We start from the raw sequence: 21,990 nt of genomic DNA on the forward strand, positions 1-21,990 counted from the left end.
TTGCGGTGTGCCTGTCACCTGTGCGAGCAGCGACAGCAAGCAGCCAGATTCGCGCATGCGCAGAGTGGTCTCAGTTGCCGTTAGGGCTGTTTATGTTTCGTGAATTCGTTTTTGACTCGCTACCGCAATAACGCCAAATAAACAACTGCATCATAACGTATGTACAGGGTGATCCATTGATCGTGACCGGGCCAAGTATCTCACGAAATAAGCGACAAACGAAAAAACTACAAAAAACGAAACATGTCAAGCTTCAAGGGGGAAATCAGATGTCGCTATGGTTGGCCCGCTAGACGGTGCTGTCATAGCTCAAACGGATATCAACTGCATTTTTAAAAATAGGAACCCCCTATTTTTTATTACATATCCGTGTAGTACGTAAAGAAATATGAATGTTTCAGTTGGACCACTTTTTTCGCTTTGTGATAGATGGCGCTGTAATAGTCACAAACATATGGCTCACAATTTTAGACGAACAGATGCTAACATGTAGGTTTTTTAAACTACAATACAGAACTTTGGTACGTTTGAACATTTTTTTCGGTTGTTCCAATGTGATACGTGAACCTTTGTGAACTTATCATTTCCGAGAACACATACTGTTACAGTGCGATTACCTGTAAATACCACATTAATGCAATAAATGCTCAAAATGATGTCCGTCAACCTCAATGCATTTAGCAATACGTGTAACGACATTCCTTTCAACAGCGAGTAGTTCGCTTTCCGTAATGTTCGCACATGCACTGACATTGCGCTGACGCATGTTGTCAGGCGTTGTCAGTGGATCACCATAGCAAATATCCTTCAACTTTCCCCACAGAAAGAAATCCGGGAACGTCAGATCCGGTGAACGTGCGGGCCACGGTATGCTGCTTCGACGACCAATCCAACTGTCATGAAATATGCTATTCAATACCCCTACAACCGCACGCGAGCTATGTGCCGTTATCCATCATGTTGGAAGTACATCGCCATTCTGCCATGCAGTGACAGATCTTGTACTATCATCGGTAGAAAATTACGTAGGAAATCAGCATACACTGCACCATTTAGATAAAATGGGGGGCCAATTATCCTTCCTCCCATAATGCCGCACCATACATTAACCCGCCAACGTCGCTGATGTTCCACTTGTCGCGGCCATCGTGGATTTTCCGTTGCCCAGTAGTGCATATTATGCCGGTTTACGTTACCGCTGTTCGTGAATGACGTATCGTCGACTAAATAGAACGCGTGCTAAAAATCTGTCATCGTCCCGTAATTTCTCTTGTGCCCAGTGGCAGAACTGTACACGACGTTCAAAGTCGTCATCATGCAATTCCTGGTGCATAGAAATATGGTACGGTTGCATACGATGTTGATGTAGCATTCTCAACACGGACGTTTTTGAGATTCCCGATTCTCGCGCAATTTGTCTGCTGCTGATGTGCGGATTAGCCGTGACATCGGCTAAAACACCTACTTGGGCATCATCATGTGTTGCAGGTCGTGGTTGACGTTTCACACGTGGCTGAACTTTTTCTGTTTCATTAAATAACGTAACTATCCGGCGAACGGTCCGAACACTTGGATGATGTCGTCCAGGATACCGAGCAGCATACATAGCACACGCCCGTTGGGCATTTTGATCACAATAGCCATACATCAACACGATATCGGCCTTTTCCGCAATTGGTGAACTGTCCATTTTAACACGGGTAATGTATCACGAAGCAAATACCGTCCGCACTGGCGGAATGTTACGTGATACCACGTACTTATACGTTTGTGACTATTACAGTGACATCTATCACAAAGCGAAAAAAGTGGTCCAATTAAAACATCCATATTCCTTTACGTACTACACGAATATGTAATAAAAAAAATGGGGGTTCCTATTTTAAAAAAACGCAGTTGATATCCGTTTGACCTATGGCAGCGCCATCTAACTGGCCAACCATAGCGCCATCTGGTTTCCCCCTTCAACGTAGACGAGTTTCGTTCTTTGTAGTTTTTTCGTTTGATGCTTATTTCGTGAGCTACTTGGCCCGGTCACTATCAATGGAACACCCTGTATAATATAACAGAGCACACGATTTCGATAACGGGGATTATTTTCATAAGCATTTGATGATGACCGATATCGTGAACACAATACGGCAAACAGTTTACAACATAAGTTATAACCGAAACTGTGACTTCTCGCTCTACGTCTTATAATGATGATGATGATGCAATAAATAGCTGAGATTCGTACCTTTTCGCTCACCATTTTACGGCGACGATTACGCAGTTCCATACAGCCCCCCATCATTACTGTGTCGGGCTCAGCACCAAAACCGTCTTCATGGTCGTCATCACGAACACAAATCATGATCCATAACAATACGCACATTTTCTAACAGGACTCTGCGTTCGCCTAGCGCTTTGTAACGGTAATCTGTACTTTTCAGCACACTTTTTAGTTACGTTTTCCCGGCCTTGAAAAGTTCACTCTCTTTTAGCGACACCATTAGCTTTGCTGCTGTAGGATGCTCTTTCCTGCTGTTGTACTTATAAATATGCCTCCGAACGTCACCGTCTTGAAATAATCCATGTCAGGCTGAAGCTGCTGTTTCTTCTTTCCAAGAGTCGCTAAAAATATAGTATCTGATCCAGACAGTTCCGAATTCTCGAAACTCACGTTTACATCTTTCAACTTTTGCAATAACACACTGTCGCTTACTACTGTTCTTGCACTAATTCCAAGAACTTTTGATGTTCGTTCCTCAACTTTATGTATGTGTCATACAATGTGTGATTTTGCAGGTGCATTCAGTCATATATTCTTCTTCTTTCGTTTCACCCTCTTTGGGGTACGCTGGCTCAACCATTTCTTTGTGCGTTGTCCTTTTCTTAGGGCCCAGTATTTCTTCATTCTTTCTGATCATCTTTTCCTCTCTTCTTCCGAGATGAAGGGTTTGCACTTTTGTGCAGATTTGTCTCGGAACCTTATGTTTTCATCTTTAGTAATTAATTTAGCTGTTCGATCAATAAGTGAATTTTCTGAACTCTTTAATTCCACTAGGTCCTTCTCAGTTTCTTTACACCAGGTATCTTTCGTTTTGCGGTTTCGGAAAAAGTCAAAGATTTGTTTAGTTAATCTGCTGGAATTCATTCTGAGAAGATGACCATAAAAATTTATTCTCCTTTTTCGCATAGTATCTGAAAGTTTTTTAATTTTCTTGTAGACTGTTTCATTTTTTATGTATATAATCTTATTGTCTTGAAATTTTGGCCCTATGATTTTTCTTACAATTTTTCTTTCCTTTACCTCAAGTTTCTCCATTTGGCCTTTGAAATTCTTGTTTCTCTTTCTGCTGCATACAGTGCTTCTGGCTTAATCACTGTCTTGTAATGTGTAATTTTGGACCCCCATGAAAGGGATTTTTTGTTGTATGTATTTTTTGTTAGTTGGAAGGCCAATTCCAGTTTTTTTTTTCTGGATTCCATTGCTTTGTTTTCCCCAGCATTCCAACTATGCCATTCTCCGAGATATTTGAATTTTCTTACTATTTCAATATTTTGTTCTTGAACTTTGAGGTATTTACACGAGTGCTTGATGTTTGTCAATATCTTAGTTTTTACAAAGGAGATGTGAAGACCTATTTTAGCTGCTTGTTTCCTTAGTTCAAGGATTTGCTCCCGTGCTTCTGCCATTGTTTCAACAAACAGGGCCATATCATCTGTAAAAGCAGTGCAATTTACTTTAAGGTTCATCTTTTTGCAACCCAGTCTTACACCACTCTTGATATTTCTGTTCCATTCGCTGACTACTTTCTCAAGCGCACAACTCAAAAGCAACGGTGACAGCGCATCCCTCTGTCGCACTCCCGTTTTTATTTCAAAGGGTTCCGATAATTCGCCGTAATTTTAACTTTCGAAAATGGGGGGTCGCTTTTACACTAGTGGCCATTAAAATTGCTACACCAAGAAGAAATGCAGATGATAAACGGGTAGTCATTGGACAAATATATTATACTAGAACTGACATGTGATTACATTTTCAAGCAATTTGGGTGCATAGATCCTGAGAAATCAGTACCCAGAACAACCACCTCTGGCCGTAATAACGGCCTCGATACGCCTGGGCATTGAGTCAAACAGAGCTTGGATGGCGTGTACAAGGTACAGCTGCCCATGCAGCTTCAACACGGTAACACAGTTCATCAAGGGTAGTGACTGCCGTATTGTGACGAGCCAGTTGCTCGACCACCATTGACCAGACGTTTTCACTTGGTGAGAGATCTGGAGAATGTGCTGGCCAGGGCAGCAGTCGAACATTTTCTGTATCCAGAAAGGCCCGTACAGGACCTGCAACACGCGGTCGTGCATTACACTGCTGAAATGAAGAGTTTCGCAGGGATCAAATTAAGAGTAGAGCCACGGGTCGTAACACATCTGAAATGTAACGTCCACTGTTCAAAGTGCCGTCAGTGCGAACAAGAAGTGACCGAGACATAACCAATGGCACCCCATACCATCACGCCGGGTGATGCGCCAGTATGGCGCTGACGAATACACGCTTCCAATGTGTGTTCGACGCGATGTCGCCAAAAACGGATGCGACCATCACCATGCTGTAAGTAGAACCTGGATTCATCCGAAAAAAAAATGACGTTTTGCCATTCGTGCACCCAGATTCGTCGCTGAGTACACCATCGCAGGGCGCTCCTGTCTGCGATGCAGCGTCAAGGGTAACCGCAGCCACGGTGTCCGAGCTGATAGTCCGTGCTGCTGGAAACATCGTCCAACTGTTCGTGCAGATGGTTGTTGTCTTGCAAACGTCCCCATCTGTTGACTCAGGGATCGAGATGTGGCTGCACGATCCGTTACAGTCATGCGGATAAGATGCCTGTCATCTCGATTGCTAGTGATACGAGGACGTTGGGATCCAGCACTGCGTTCCGTATTACCCTCCTGAACCCACCGATTTCATATTCTGCTAATAGTCATTGGATCTCGACCAATGCGAGTAGCAATGTCGCGATACGATAATTCGCAATCGCGATAGGCTACAATCCGACCTTTATCAAAGTTTGAGACGTGATGGTACGCATTTGTCCTCCTTACACGAGGCATCACAACGTTTCACCAGGCGAAGCCGGTGAACTGCTGTTTGTGTATGAGAAATCGGTTGGAAACTTTCCTCATGTCAGCACGTTGTAGGTGTCGCCACCGGCGCCAACCTTGTGTGAATGCTCTGAAAAGCTAAACATTTGCATATCACAGCATCTTCTTCCTGTCGGCTAAATTTCGCGTCGGTAGCACGTCATCTTCGTGGTGTAGCAATTTTAATGGCGAGTAGTTGTTTTCTTATCCAGACCCATTTCTTCCAGGACTAATAGTAGAGATTCTCTATCAATCGAATGATATGTTGTTGTTGTTGTGGTCTTCAGTCCTGAGACTGGTTTGATGCAGCTCTCCATGCTACTCTATCCTGTGCAAGCTTCTTCATCTCCCAGTACCTACTGCAACCTACATCCTTCTGAATCTGCTTGGTGTATTGATCTCTTGGTCTCCCTCTACGATTTTTACCCTCCACGCTGCCCTCCAATGCTAAATTTGTGATCCCTCGATGCCTGAGAACATGTCCTACCAACCGATCCCTTCTTCTAGTCAAGTTGTGCCACAAACTTCTCTTCTCCCCAATCCTATTCAATACCTCCTCATTAGTTACGTGATCTACCCACCTTATCTTCAGCATTCTTCTGTAGCACCACATTTCGAAAGCTTCTATTCTCTTCTTGTCCAAACTAGTTATCGTCCATGTCTCACTTCCATACATGGCTACACTCCATACAAATACTTTCAGAAACGACTTCCTGACACCTAAATCTATATTCGATGTTAAGAAATTTCTCTACTTCGACCATCATCGGTTATTTTACTCCCTAAATAGCAAAACTCCTTTACTACTTTAAGTGTCTCATTTCCTAATCTAATTCCCTCAGCATCACCCGACTTAATTTGACTACATTCCATTATCCTCGTTTTGCTTTTGTTGATGTTCATCTTATATCCTCCATTCAAGATACTGTCCATTCCGTTCAACTGCTCTTCCAAGTCCTTTGCTGTCTCTGACAGAGTTATAATGTCATCGGCGAACCTCAAAGTTTTTACTTCTTCTCCATGAATTTTAATACCTACTCCGAATTTTTCTTTTGTTTCCTTTACTGCTTGCTCAATATACAGATTGAATAACATCGGGGAGAGGCTACAACCCTGTCTCACTCCTTTCCCAACCACTGCTTCCCTTTCATGCCCCTCGACTCTTATAACTGCCATCTGGTTTCTGTACAAATTGTAAATAGCCTTTCGCTCTCTCTATTTTACCCCTGCCACCTTCAGAATTTGAAAGTGAGTATTCCAGTCAACATTGTCAAAAGCTTTCTCTAAGTCTACAAATGCTAGAAACGTAGGTTTGCCTTTTCTTAATCTTTCTTCCAAGATAAGTCGTAAGGTCAGTATTGCCTCACGTGTTCCAACATTTCTACGGAATCCAAACTGATCTTCCCCGAGGTCGGCTTCTACCAGTTTTTCCATTCGTCTGTAATGAATTCGCGTTAGTATTTTGCAGCTGTGACTTATTAAACTGATAGTTCGGTAACTTTCACATCTGTCAACACCTGCTTTCTTTGGGATTGGAATTATTATATTCTTCTTAAAGTCTGGAATCATATATTTTTTTGAAATCAATGAAGGAGATTACGTATGTCTTTCCCCTTGATTTTTCCTAGCCACAATGTTTTTGAGGTTTAGTATTGGTTCCGAACATGACCTACCCTTTCTAAAACCTCCCTGGTATTCCCCGGTTTGATGGGTCCAATTGCGGCTCTGCCCCGTTTATTAAAGGAAAAGAAAAAAATCAAACACCCTCCGAATAGGCCTTGAAGTCCCGAGGGATACCGACCGACCGCCGTGTCATCCTCATATATTGGCGTCAGTGGATGCCGATACGGAGGGTCACGTGGTCAGCACACCGCTCTCGCGGTCGTATGTCAGTTTCCGAGACCGGAGCCGCTACTTCTCAGTCGAGTAGCTCCTCAGTTTGCCTCACAAGGCCAGAGAGCAGAGAGTTCTCGGCGGACCCAGACGGTCACCCATCCAAGTGCCAGCCAAGCCCAACAGCGCTTAACTATGGTGATCTGTCGAGAACCGGTGTTGCCCTGCGGCAAGGCTGTTGGCGGTATGTGCACATAATGTCTGCAAAAGGTAACGCCAATAGAATTAGTTACAAAAAAAGGAAAATGTTTAAACATCGTGTCTGATGTTTTACGGCACGACATTTTAATAAGACGCAACTTACTACATCTACATCTACATCTACATGGATACTCTGCAAATCACATTCAAGTGCCTGGCAGAGTGTTCATCTAACCACCTTCACATTTCTCTATTATTCCAATCTCGTATAGCGCGCGGAAAGAATGAACACCTACATCTTTATGTACGGGCTCTGATTTCCCTTATTTCATCTTGGTTATCGTTCCTCCCTATGTAGGTCGGTGTCAACAAAATATTTTCGCATTCGGCAGAGAAATATGGTGATTGGAATTTCGTAAGAAGATACCGTCGTGACGAAAAACGCCTTTCTTTTAATGATGTCCAGTCCAAATCCTGTATCAATTCTGTGACTGTCTCCCATATTTCGCGATAATAGAAAACGTGCTGCCTTTCTTTGAACTTTTTCGATGTACTCCGTCAGTCCTATCTGGTAAAGGATCCCACATCGCGCAGCAGTATTATAAAAAAGGATAGACAAGCGAAATATAGGCGGTCTCCTTAATAGGTCTGTTACATTTTCTAAGTGTCCTGCCAATAAAACGCTGTCTTTGGTTAGCTTTCCCCACAACATTTTCCACGTGTTCTTCCCAATTTAAGTTGTTCGTAATTGTAATACCTACGTATTTAGTTGAATTTAGATTAGACTGATCTATATTGTAACCGAAGTTTAACGAGTTCCTTTTAGCGCTCATGTGGATGATCTCACACTTTTCGTTGTTTAGGGTCAACTGCCAGTTTTCGCACCATTCAGATATATTTCCTGAATCGCTTTGCAGTTTGTTTTGATCTTCTGATGACTTTATTAGTCGATAAACGACAGCGTCTTCTCCAAACAACCAAAGACGGCTGCTCAGATTGTCTCCAAAATCGTTTGTAAAGATAAGGAACAGCAAAGGGCCCATAACACTACCTTGGGGGACGCCAGAAATCAGTTCTGTTTTACTCGATGACTTTCCGTCAATTTCTACGAACTGTGACCTCTCTGACAGGAAATAACAAATCCAGTCACATAACTGAGACGATATTCCATAAGCACGCAATTTTTCTACGAACCGCTTGTGTGGTACAGTGTCAAAAGCCTTCCGGAAATCCAGAAATACGGAATCGATCTGAAATCCGTTGTAATAGCACTCGACACTTCATGTGAATAAAGATCTAGTTGTGTTTCGTACGAACGATGTTTTCTAAACCCATGTTGACTGTGTGTCAATAGACCGTTTTCTTCTAGGTAATTGATAATGTTCGAACACAATATATGTTCCAAAATCCTGCTGCATAACGACGTTAACGATATGGGCCTGTAATTTAGTGGATTGCTCCTACTACTTTTCCTCAATATTGGTGTGACCTGTGCAACTTTCCAGTCTTTGTGTACGGATCTTTCGTCAGGGCGAACGATTGTATATGATTGTTAAGTATGGAGATAAAGCATCAGCATACTCCGAAAGGAACCTAATTGGTATACAGTCTGGACCAGAGGACTTGCTTTTATTAAGTGATTTAAGTTGCTTCACTGCTCTAAGGATATTTACTTCTTCAGTACTCATATTGGCAGCTGTTCTCGATTCGAATTCTGGAATATTTACTTCGTCTTCTTTTGTGAAGGCATTTCGGAAGGCTGTGTTTAGTAACTCTGCTTTGGCAGCACTGTCTTCGATAGTATCTCCATTGCTATCGCGCAGAGAGGGCATTGATTGTTTCTTGCCGCTAACATACTTCACATACGACCAGAATCTATTTGGATTTTCTGCTAGGTTTCGAGACAAAGTTTCGTTGTGGAAACTACACTCCTGGAAATGGAAAAAAGAACACATTGACACCGGTGTGTCAGACCCACCATACTTGCTCCGGACACTGCGAGAGGGCTGTACAAGCAATGATCACACGCACGGCACAGCGGACACACCAGGAACCGCGGTGTTGGCCGTCGAATGGCGCTAGCTGCGCAGCATTTGTGCACCGCCGCCGTCAGTGTCAGCCAGTTTGCCGTGGCATACGGAGCTCCATCGCAGTCTTTAACAGTGGTAGCATGCCGCGACAGCGTGGACGTGAACCGTATGTGCAGTTGACGGACTTTGAGCGAGGGCGTATAGTGGGCATGCGGGAGGCCGGGTGGACGTACCGCCGAATTGCTCAACACGTGGGGCGTGAGGTCTCCACAGTACATCGATGTTGTCGCCAGTGGTCGGCGGAAGGTGCACGTGCCCGTCGACCTGGGACCGGACCGCAGCGACGCACGGATGCGCGCCAAGACCGTAGGATCCTACGCAGTGCCGTAGGGGACCGCACCGCCACTTCCCAGCAAATTAGGGACACTGTTGCTCCTGGGGTATCGGCGAGGACCATTCGCAACCGTCTCCACGAAGCTGGGCTACGGTCCCGCACACCGTTAGGCCGTCTTCCGCTCACGCCCCAACATCGTGCAGCCCGCCTCCAGTGGTGTCGCGACAGGCGTGAATGGAGGGACGAATGGAGACGTGTCGTCTTCAGCGATGAGAGTCGCTTCTGCCTCGGTGCCAATGATGGTCGTATGCGTGTTTGGCGCCGTGCAGGTGAGCGCCACAATCAGGACTGCATACGACCGAGGCACACAGGGCCAACACCCGGCATCATGGTGTGGGGAGCGATCTCCTACACTGGCCGTACACCACTGGTGATCGTCGAGGGGACACTGAATAGTGCACGGTACATCCAAACCGTCATCGAACCCATCGTTCTACCATTCCTAGACCGGAAAGGGAACTTGCTGTTCCAACAGGACAATGCACGTCCGCATGTATCCCGTGCCACCCAACGTGCTCTAGAAGGTGTAAGTCAACTACCCTGGCCAGCAAGATCTCCGGATCTGTCCCCCATTGAGCATGTTTGGGACTGGATGAAGCGTCGTCTCACGCGGTCTGCACGTCCAGCACGAACGCTGGTCCAACTGAGGCGCCAGGTGGAAATGGCATGGCAAGCCGTTCCACAGGACTACATCCAGCATCTCTACGATCGTCTCCATGGGAGAATAGCAGCCTGCATTGCTGCGAAAGGTGGATATACACTGTACTAGTGCCGACATTGTGCATGCTCTGTTGCCTGTGTCTATGTGCCTGTGGTTCTGTCAGTGTGATCATGTGATGTACCTGACCCCAGGAATGTGTCAATAAAGTTTCCCCTTCCTGGGACAATGAATTCACGGTGTTCTTATTTCAATTTCCAGGAGTGTATTATAGGCGTCTCGCATTGAAGTCCGCGTTAAATTTCGAGCTTCTGTAAAAGACCGACCCGTTTTGTGTGCCAAGGAGGATCAGCTCCGTCGTTTGCTAGTTTATTTGGTATAAACCTGTCAGTTGCTGCCGATCTATTTCTTTGAATTTAAGCCACGTCTGGTCTACACTTGTATTTTTAGCTGGAATGAGTGGAGATTGTCTCTCAGGAAGTCGTCAAGTAAATTTTTATCTGCCTTTTTGAATAGGTACTTTTCACGTATACAGGGTGTTACAAAAAGGTACGGCCAAACTTTCAGGACACATTCCTCACACACAAATAAAGAAAAGATGTTATGTGGACATGTGTCCGGAAACGCTTAATTTCCATGTTAGAGCTCATTTTAGTTTCCTTCTTCCACCTACGCTCAATGGAGCACGTTGTCACGATTTCATACGGGATACTCTACCTGTGCTGCTAGAACATGTGCCTTTACAAGTACGACACAGCACGTGGTTCATGCACGATGGAGCTCCTGCACATTTCAGTCGAAGTGTTCGTATTCTTCTCAGCAACAGATTCGGTGACCGACGGATTAGTAGAGGCGGACCAATTCCGTGGCCTCCACGCACTCCTGACCTCAACCCTCTTGACTTTCATTTATGGGGGCATTTGAAAGCTCTAGTCTACGCAACCCCGGTACCAAATGTAGAGACTCTTCGTGCTAGTATTGTGGACGGCTGTGATACAATACGCCATTCTCCAGGGCTGCATCAGCGCATCAGGGATTCCGTGCGACGGAGGGTGGATGCACGTATCCTCGCTATCGGAGGACATTTTGAACATTTCCTGTAACAAAGTGTTTGAAGTCACGCTGGTACGTTCTGTTGCTGTGTGTTTCCATTCCATGATTAATGTGATTTGAAGAGAAGTAATAAAATGAGCTCTAACATGGAAAGTAAGCGTTTCCGGACACATGTCCACATAACATCTTTTCTTTATTTGTTTGTGAGGAATGTTTCCTGAAAGTTTGGCTGTACCTTTTTGTCACACTCGGTATAAATATTAATGGCGTCGTATCTGATGAGCTGTGTCGTACAAACAACATAATTCTGCGGGTATCTTCACTGATATGTATAATAGCAGCGTGCATTAAGTAATGCAACGTCATTTTCTTTACGATCATGTTCGCTTTCTTCAGGATTTCATTACTCCACATTATTCTTCATTCCTTTGGCTAGAAAAACCTGTTTTTCAACATACTCTCCGTTCAATGCGACGGTCTTGCACCCCTACACATCACCCACGTACTACGAGGTGCATTTAAGTTCTAAGGCCTCCGATTTTTTTCTCCGGACTGGAAAGAGATAGAAACATCCGCATTGTTTTAAAATGAGGCCGCGTTCATTGTCAATACGTCCCAGAGATGGCAGCACCGAACGGCAGATGGAATTTTACCGCCAGCGGCGAGAATGAGAACTGTTTTAAATACTTAAAATGGCGACGTTTTCCTTACTTGAACAGCGTGCAATCATTCGTTTTCTGAATTTGCGTGGTGTGAAACCAATTGAAATTCATCAACAGTTGAAGGAGAAATGTGGTGATGGAGTTACGGATGTGTCGAAAGTGCGTTCATGGGTGCGACAGTTTAATGAAGGCAGAACATTGTGTGACAACAAACCGAAACAACCTCGGGCTCGCACAAGCCGGTCTGACGACACGATCGAGAAAGTGAAGAGAATTGTTTTGGGGGATCGCCGAATGACTGTTGAACAGATCGCCTCCAAAGTTGGCATTTCTGTGGGTCCTGTGCACACAATCCTGCATGACGACCTGAAAATGCGAAAAGTGTCATCCAGGTGGGTGCCACGAATGCTGACGGACGACCACACGGCTGCCCGTGTGGCACGTTGCCGAGCAATGTTGACGCGCAACGACAGCACGAATGGGACTTTCTTTTCGTCGATTGTGACAATAGATGAGACGTGGATGCCAGAATCCAGAAACAAAGCGCCAGTCAGCTCAATGGAAGCACACAGATTCACCGCCACCAAAAAATTTCGGGTAACCGCCAGTGCTGAACAAATGATGGTGTCCACGTTCTGGGACAGTGAGGGCGTAATCCTTACCCATTGCGTTCCAAAGGGCACTACGGGAACAGGTGCATCCTACGAAAATGTTTTGAAGAACAAATTCCTTCCTGCACTGCAACAAATACGTCCGGGAAGGGCTGCGTGTGTGCTGTTTCACCGAGACAACGCACCCGCACATCGAGCTAACGTTACGCAACAGTTTCTTCGTGATAACAACTTTGAAGTGATTCCTCATGTCCCCTACTCAGCTGACCTGGCTCCTAGTGACTTTTGGCTTTTTCCAACAACGAAAGACACTCTCTGTGGCCGCACATTCACCAGCCGTCCTGCTATTGCCTCAGCGATTTTCCAGTGGTCAAAACAGACTCCTAAAGAAGACTTCGCCGCTGCCATGGAATCGTGGCGTCAGCGTTGTGAAAAATGTGTACGTCTGCAGGACGATTACGTCGAGAAGTAACGCCAATTTCATCGATTTCGGGTGACAATTAGAAAAAAAATCGCGGGCCTTAGAACTTGACTGCACCTCGTACTTCTCGCAGAGTGTATCCTTCCAAACAGATGGAAGTCGGAAGGTGCGAGACCCAGGCTGTAGGGTGGCCGAGGAAGAACAGTCCAGTGAAGTTTTGTTATCTCCTCTCGGGTGTGTAGCCTTGTGCGAGGCCTTGCACTGTCATGGAGGGGGAGGAGTCCGTTTGCAATTTTGCGGCGACGATTATCTCGAATGAGAGTGTCCGCACGTTCCGACATTGCAGGAGTCACTGTTGCGTGCAGCCGGTCGCTACGCGGGAGATACGAGAGGTTTGCGCGGCCTCGTTGTGATGATAACAGGCTCCTCGCACAACGACTAACCGTGCTTTTGTTCTTTGCCAGGCCCTGTAGACATTCTGCCAGCGCCTACGAACATCTGTAACGCTCTCGTTTTCCGCCAAAAGAAACGCAATGACAGCTCTCTGCTTGGATCGTACATCTACAACTACATTTATAGCCCGCAAGCCACCCAACGGTGTGTGGCGGAGGGCACTTTACGTGCCACTGTCGTTTCCTCCCTTTCCTGTTCCAGTCGCGTACGGTTCGCGGGAAGAACGACTGCCGGAAAGCATTCGTGCGCGCTCGAATCTCTCCGATTTTACATTCGTGCCCTCCTCGGGAGGTATAAGTAGGGGGAAGCAATATACTCGATACCTCATCCAGAAACGCACCCTCTCGAAACCTGCACTGCGATGCAGAGCGCCTCTCTTGCAGAGTCTGCCACTCGAGTTTGCTAAACATCTCCGTAACGCTATCACGCTTACCAAATAACCCAGTGACGAAACGCGCCGCTCTTCTTTGGATCTTCTCTATCTCCTCCGTCAACCCGATCTGGTACGGATCCCACACTGATGAGCAATACTCGAGTATAGGTCGAACGAGTGTTTTGTAAGCCACCTCCTTTGTCGATGGACTACATTCTCTAAGGCCTCTCCCAATGAATCTCAACCTGGCACCCGCCTTACCAACAATTAATTTTATACGATCATTCCACTTCAAATCGTTCCGCACGCACACTCCCCGATATTTTACAGAAGTAACTGCTACCAGTGTTTGTTCCGCTATCATATAATCATACAATAAAGGATCCTTCTTTCTACGTATTCGCAATACATTACATTTGTCTATATTAAGGGTCAGTTGCCACTCCCTGCACCAAGTGCCTATCCGCTGCAGATCTTCCTGCATTTCGCTACAATTTTCTAATGCTGTAACTTCTCTGTATACTACAGCATCTTCCGCAAAAAGCCGCACGGTACTTCCTACACTATCTACTAGGTCATTTATATATATTGTGAAAAGCAATGGTCCCATAACACTCCCCTGTGGCACGCCAGAGTTTAGTTTAACGTCTGTAGACGTCTCTCCATTCAGGACAACATGCTGTGTTCTGTTTGCTAAAAACTCTTCAATCCAGCCACACAGCTGGTCTGATATTCCGTAGCCTCTTACTTTGTTTATCAGGCGACAGTGTGGAACTGTATCGAATGCCTTCCGGAAGTCAAGGAAAATAGCATCTACCTGGGAGCTTGTATCTAATATTTTCTGGGTCTCATGAACAAATAAGGCGAGTTGGGTCTCACGCGATCGCTGTTTCCGGAATCCATGTTGATTCCTACATAGTAGATGCTCGGTTTCCAAAAACGACATGATACTCGAGCAAAAAACATGTTCTAAAATTCTACAACAGATCGACGTCAGAGATATAGGTCTATAGTTTTGCGCATCTGCTCGGCGACCTTTCTTGAAAACTGGAACTACCTGTGCTCTTTTCCAGTCATTTGGAACCTTCCGTTCCTCTAGAGACTCCGTTAAGGCGACATTTTGAAGGCTAGGTTTAGTGCTGCCACCTTCATGAAACTGTAGGGAGTGAAGTGGGGATACTCCACAATGTCCACAAGTGTCTGCAAAATGACTTGCCAATAGAGTTGGTACTAAAGAAGTAGGAAATTAAAAAGTTAATCGTGAAAAAGTTTTACTGCATCAACAGCGAACGTGTGATAAGTGATAAACTTCTTTTTGTGGGGAGTGGGGGTGTCAATGCGCCTAACTTTCGAAAAGGTTCGCAATTATTTTTAAAATTTGTTGGAGGTGGTAATGTGCTGTCATTCTCAAATACTGTGTGAATATAGTCTGAATGATTTGCTCGCCGCCGACTGCTGTGGCCGAGCGGTTCCAGGCGCTTCAGTCTGGAACCGCGCTGCTGAAACGGTCGCAGGTTCGAATCCTGCCTCAGGCATGGAAGTGTGTGATGTCCTTAGGTTAGTTAGGTTTAAGTAGCTCTAAGTCTAGGGGACTGATGACCTCAGATGTTAAGGCCCATAGTGCTCAGAGCCATTTGAATTTGCTTGCCATGGCCTGTGCTGCCCTAGAACATTCATGCAGTTTCAAACTGTAGTACGAGACTTGTTGTGCTGAAACGTTTAACAGAAGATTAAACCTCTTAAGCCTACGAATACCGGGGGGGGGGGGGGGGGGAGAGGTGCTTTACCCTCACCTTTTGAAAATATTGTAATCTAGCCAGTTATTTTACATTTGAAATTTTTGAAAAAATATTAATTCTTTTTAATGAATTGTTCTGCCAGATTCCATATATATTTAAAATTTTTTCATTTAAACGTAATATAAAAATTTAAGTCTCAGTAGCAGATGTCACTTGCCCAGCGAATGTCATATTCAGTACTATCAGGTTCACGCCCTTACTTGCACATCAGTATTTCTTTAAAAAGTGCGCTGAGAGTTGAAATCAACAGCAACGAAGGAAATTTGCATTTTTTTTTTTGTGGTGGTCATAAAGTCCGTAGCAGACGTTATTGAAACAGCGTTGATATTGATGAGAGTGTCTTAAAAAGTCATTTTCAGGTGCTACTCACGCATCAGTAGCTTTTCAAAAAGTATGTTGTTAAAATAATTCACGTACAACTAACGAATTTTGTTTTTTTTTATTTTTGTGTGGTGGGCGCAAAGTAACCCCTCCCTTCAGTAATGCGCGTTGTGGAAAACGCTGTGGTACTGATAGAATTACTGAGTAGATTATGACAGACTGCAGAATTTTTTAAATTACGTTCATAATATTATGTTGTTGTTGTGGTCTTCAGTCCTGAGACTGGTTTGATGCAGCTCTCCATGCTACTCTATCCTGTGCAAGCTTCTTCATCTCCCAGTACCTACTGCAGCCTACATCCTTCTGAATCTGCTTAAGGTATTCATCTCTTGGTCTCCCCCTACGATTTTTACCCACCACGCTGCCTTCCAATACTAAATTGGTGATCCCTTGATGCCTCAGAACATGTCCTACCAACCGATCCCTTCTTCTGGTCAAGTTGTGCCACAAAATTCTCTTCTCCCCGATCCTATTCAATACTTCCTCATTAGTTATGTGATCTACCCATCTAATCTTCAGCATTCTTCTGTAGCACCACATTTCGAAAGCTTCTATTCTCTTCTTGTCCAAACTATTTGTCGTCCATGTTTCACTTCCATACATGGCTACACTCCATACAAATACTTTCAGAAATGACTTCCTGACACTTAAATCTATACTCGATGTTAACAAATTCCTCTTCTTCAGAAACGCTTTCCTTGCCATTGCCAGTCTACATTTTATATCCTCTCTACTGCGACCATCATCAGTTATTTTGCTCCCCAAATAGCAAAACTCCTTTACTACTTTAAGTGTCTCATTTCCTAATCTAATTCCCTAAGCATCACCCGACTTAATTCGACCACATTCCATTATCCTCGTTTTGCTTTTGTTGATGTTCATCTTATATCCTCCTATCAAGACACTGTCCATTCCGTTCATCTGCTCTTCCAAGTCCTTTGCTGTCTCTGACAGAACTATAATGTCATCGGCAAAACTCAAAGTTTTTATTTCTTCTTCATGGATTTTAATAGCTACTCCGAACTTTTCTTTTGACTCCTTTACTGCTTGTTCAATATACAGATTGAATAACATCGGGGATAGGCTACAACCCTGTTCTTACTCCCTTCCCAACCACTGCTTCCCTTACATGTCCCTCGACTCTTATAACTGCCACCTGGTTTCTGTACAGATTGTAAATAGCCTTTCGCTCCCTGTATTTGACCCCTGCCACCTTCAGAATTTGAAAGAGAGTATTCCAGTCGACATTGTCAAAAGCTTTCTCTAAGTCTACAAATGCTAGAAATGTAGGTTTTATGAGATACTGAAATCCAGAATTTTGTTGCTGCTGGCAACGTTTAGATTGGCAGCCTTCAAATGGGATCACGCCCTGTTTTAGTTCAGTAACACAGATTTCTTCATTCACAGGGAGACTACCCCTTGGCATCATCTTGGTACCGCAATTTGTGTGTGTAGTTATGTTTGTATGTATGTGTGTCCATGTATGTGTCAGGGAGGGGGGGGGGGGAGGGAGAGAGACGCCAACCTTGGAGTCCTGAGATTGCGAAGACGCTGGCGCCAGCAGAGTTAGATTCCGCGAATTTGGAAGCGAACCGAAACGCACTCACAGCGAGACATGGCGGATTTCGCGACGCGGCGGAACAGATAAATCTGTAGACAAACAAAGAAGACGGGAAAACACAGGCGGTTGTGGCGCCGCCGTGTTGCGTCACTCCCGATGAAACGGAAGCCGAAAATTTGTAGGAGCGAGGGCGAATAGGCGGTAAAATGGGGCAGTCAGCTAGCGGGATCATTTGACTCTCGGCCTGCCTCTGGGCGTAGCATCTCTGGTAGGGATTATTGGCTGCCGCGAACCGCTCGGTCATTATCTCTGTTCGCGTTGCTTAGTTGATTGTTGTCGTTGCTCTGTCGCTTTATTCGTTGTGCGAAGGGACTGTTACAGATCTGTTGTCGTGGCGATTTCATTTGTACACTTTTCGAGAAATACGTGCACGCATAGTAGAGAGACTCGGTGATACGGGTGCAGGACAGTTAGAACAGAAGAAATTATGTGTTTGTGTGGAATCGTCGCCGCTTACTTTCAGGAGAAAAGGTACGTTGAAGACAAACAGCATCCTTTTGTAGAATTTGTACCAGATAATTTTTATTTGCACACTAGTTCCCATCAACTGTGATCGTGAAAGCTTGACACGGTGGCAAGTGGAACTAAATCTGTGGGAAATGATTTACTATTGCTATTTTTTATAGCTATAAAGAGCTTCTCTTGGCCTGTATTTTCATTTTTGTTTTCTGACAACATTTCAAACCATTCGAGAAACTCAAGAACATCGTGAAAATAAACAGACTAAACTTGCATTTAACACACATTTCACTACCTTAAACAAATCACTTTCACTTTAAGGGGGGTAGGGCGTCAGACAGGCCGACTTGGAGCAGGAGAGGCACCACCGGACATTTTAATTTCCACTGTCTATACTTTTACAAATAAATTCATAAACCTTTGAAAGCATGACCAGGAAGGATTCAGGATTCATATTCATAGCAATGGAAACTCAAAAACGTAACAAAATACATTTTTTTACAAGTGAAATTTCATCATTTTTTCACTTACTACTGGCTGCATTTGTTGCTATAGGTACACTTTTCTTCCTGAGTAATAGAGACTGTTCAATGAATTTTGCACAGCATACAAACTATAGTTACATGTGTATGAAACTCTAGAGTTTATTTAATTTATGAAAAAAAATGAATGAACTGTTACATTTGAAACTTCTTGTTTAGAAAAAACAAAAATTTTATAGTTAATTATCTCAATTTTTACCACAGTTTTTAATAGATTTGGAAAATTCTACAGTTTCATACACCTGTAAGTACTGCTTGTATGCTGTGCAAAATTCATCGAAGAATCTCTCTTACTTAGGAAGAAAAGTGTACCTACAGAATCAAATGCAGCCAGTAGTAAGTGAAAAAGTGATGAAATTTCACATGTAAAAAAAAAGGTATTTTGCTACGTTTTTGAACTTCCACTGCTATGAGTCTGAGTCCTCAATCTTTCTTGGTCGTGCTGACAAAGTTTTATGAATTTATTTGTAATAGTATAGACAGCAGAAATTAAAATGCCCTGCGGTGACTCTCCTGCTCCAAGTCGGCCCGTTTGACATCCTACCCCCCTTAATTTATTTTATTTTCTATAACATTAACCGCCGGCCGCGGTGGTCTAGCGGTTCTGGCGCTGTAGTCCGGAACCGCGGGACTGCTACGGTCGCAGGTTCGAATCCTGCCTCGGGCACGGGTGTGTGTGATGTCCTTAGGTTAGTTAGGTTTAAGTAGTTCTAAGTTCTAGGGGACTAATGACCTAAGATGTTGAGTCCCATAGTGCTCAGAGCCATTTGAACCATTTTTTAAAACATTAACCTTTCCTTGATGCTATCTAACTGATTTCGAATAGTATACCGACACATGCATCGGTAATTTGCAAGAATGATTGCCTATCGAAGTCGCGCAGTCCAAACGATACATATCGAACGTGCGATCCTAAATCGATCTTGCGACTGGTGGCGGGCGTTATGAGTATGTTTACGGTGGTCACTACAGCAGCGACAAAAGAAGAGCGTTACAAACATACTTGTAATTACAAAGGAGATGACTTACCTTACTCCTCGTCGGTGTTGTCGTCATGTGAAAGTCCGTGTGATGTGTACGCTGCGGGAATAATTCCTTGTATGGCATAGCGTGGGTAAACTCTGCCAATATCATGCAAACACAAGTTGTGGAAATACAGGTACTGAAACAAGTGTAGTCCGTCTCTCTCTCCTGGACGACCTTCTCTATTAAACAAACAATTAAAATCGCTCAAAAGAGGAAAGGCCGCTGGACCTGATGGGATAGCAGTTCGATTTTACACAGAGTACGCGAAGGAAAAATGGTTCAAATGGCTCTGAGCACTATGGGACTCAACATCTTAGGTCATAAGTCCCCTAGAACTTAGAACTACTTAAACCTAACTAACCTAAGGACATCAGACACACCCATGCCCGAGGCAGGAATCGAGCCTGCGACCGTAGCAGTCCCGCGGTTCCGGACTACAGCGCCAGAACCGCTAGACCACCGCGACCGGCGCGCGAAGGAACTTGCCCCCCCCTTCTTGTAGCGGTGTACCGTAGGTCTCTAGAAGAGCGTAGCGTTCCAAAGGATTGGAAAAGGGCACAGGTCATCCCCGTTTTCAAGAAGGGACGTCGAACAGATGTGTAGAACTATAGACCTATATCTCTAACGTCGATCAGTTGTAGAATTTTGGAACACGTACTATGTTCGAGTATAATGACTTTTCTGGAAACTAGAAATCTACTCTGTAGGAATCAACACGGGTTTCGAAAAAGACGGTCGCGTGAAACCCAGCACGCGCTATTCGTCTACGAGACTCAGAGGGCCATAGACACGGGTTCCCAGGTAGATGCCGTGTTTCTTGACTTCCGCAAGGCGTTCGATACAGTTCCCCACAGTCGTTTAATGAACAAAGTAAGAGCATATGGACTATCAGACCAATTGTGTGATTGGATTGAAAAATTCCTAGATAACAGAACGCAGCATGTCATTCTCAATGGAGAGAAGTCTTCCGAATTAAGAGTGATTTCAGGTGTGCCGCAGGGGAGTGTCGTAGGACCGTTGCTATTCACAATATACATAAATGACCTTGTGGATGACATCGGAAGTTCAGTGAGGCTTTCTGCGGATCATGCCGTAGTATATCGAGAGGTTGTGACAATGGAAAATTGTACTGAAATGCAGGAGGATCTGCAGCGAATTGACGCATGGTGCAGGGAATGGCAATTGAATCTCAATGTAGACAAGTGTAATGTGCTGCGAATACATAGAAAGGTAGATCCCTTATCATTTAGCTACAAAATAGCAGGTCGGCAACTGGAAGCAGTTAATTCCATAAATTATCTGGGAGTACGCATTAGGAGTGATTTAAAATGGAATGACCATATAAAGTTGATCGTCGGTAAAGCATATGCCAGACTGAGATTCATTGGAAGAATCCTAAGGAAATGCAGTCCGAAAATAAAGGAAGTAGGTTACAGTACACTTGTTCGCCCACTGCTTGAATACTGCTCAGCGGTGTGGGATCCGTACCAGATTGGGTTGATAGAAGAGATAGAGAAGATCCAACGGAGAGCAGCGCGCTTCGTTACAGGATCATTTAGTAATCGCGAAAGCGTTACGGAGATGATAGATAAACTCCAGTGGAAGACTCTGCAGGAGAGACGGTCAGTAGCTCGGTACGGGCTTTTGTCAAAGTTTCGAGAACATACCTTCACCGAGGAGTCAAGCAGTATATTGCTTCCTCCTACGTATATCTCGCGAAGAGACCATGAGGATAAAATCAGAGAGATTAGAGCCCACACAGAGGCTTACCGACAATCTTTCCTTCCACGAACGAGACTGGAATAGAAGGGAGAACCGATAGAGGTACTCAGGGTACCCTCCGCCACACACCGTCAGGTGGCTTGCGGAGTATCGATGTAGATGTAGATATAATGGAAGACTTCACAGATTCCCACAGCCGCCCGATATTCTGCGTGTGCACACTGGGGCCATCCAAAGACACGAAGTCTACAGAGAGGTTGACGAGCTCGTGGTCGAATCCTTCTGCTTTGAGTGTCATGTTGGATTGAAACCCGTCGGTAATGACTTTACTACGAGGTGGTATGGAGTCCTTTAGCAGACGCACTAAAGTGACCTTGTCCGTGGACGATATTGTGGCAACGAAACACTTCCGGGACTCTCTTTCTATTCCACCAAATAGCCTAATATGTTCGAATTCACTCTTTGAAGGTCGTTCTCTATGGTTCTTCCTTCTTGCTATGTGAGATTCGTCCACTTCAACAACTTTACTCGGACCACCAATAGCTCCACTGTCGTTCGTGACTACCACTTAACACACTTCTCTGCAAAAGCGGTAATAGTCGCACACGGTAGCAGCAG

At 44.6% G+C, this 21,990-nt stretch overlaps 2 protein-coding genes across 8 annotated transcripts in view; one reads left to right on the plus strand and one right to left on the minus strand.

Annotated features, from left to right (window-relative positions):
* LOC126108922 (uncharacterized) overlaps positions 1–21,990 on the minus strand; it is a 252,633-nt gene that overhangs the window by 175,784 nt on the left and 54,859 nt on the right. The gene's annotated exons all lie outside the window — the stretch shown is intronic.
* Positions 1–21,990, plus strand: part of LOC126108920 (serine/threonine-protein kinase OSR1) — a 525,656-nt gene that overhangs the window by 117,966 nt on the left and 385,700 nt on the right. For 2 of the 5 annotated variants that reach the window (XM_049914285.1, XM_049914288.1), the window contains exon 1: positions 18,011–18,094. The exons of the other annotated variants lie outside the window; for them this stretch is intronic. In XM_049914285.1, coding sequence (XP_049770242.1) covers positions 18,051–18,094 — 44 coding nt within the window. In that variant the 5' untranslated portion in view covers positions 18,011–18,050. Of the gene's footprint in view, positions 1–18,010; positions 18,095–21,990 lie in introns of those variants that run through there. 5 annotated transcript variants of the gene reach the window in all.

Source organism: Schistocerca cancellata, chromosome 11 (assembly GCF_023864275.1).
Source record: "Schistocerca cancellata isolate TAMUIC-IGC-003103 chromosome 11, iqSchCanc2.1, whole genome shotgun sequence".
NCBI classification, from domain to species: Eukaryota; Metazoa; Arthropoda; class Insecta; order Orthoptera; family Acrididae; genus Schistocerca; species Schistocerca cancellata.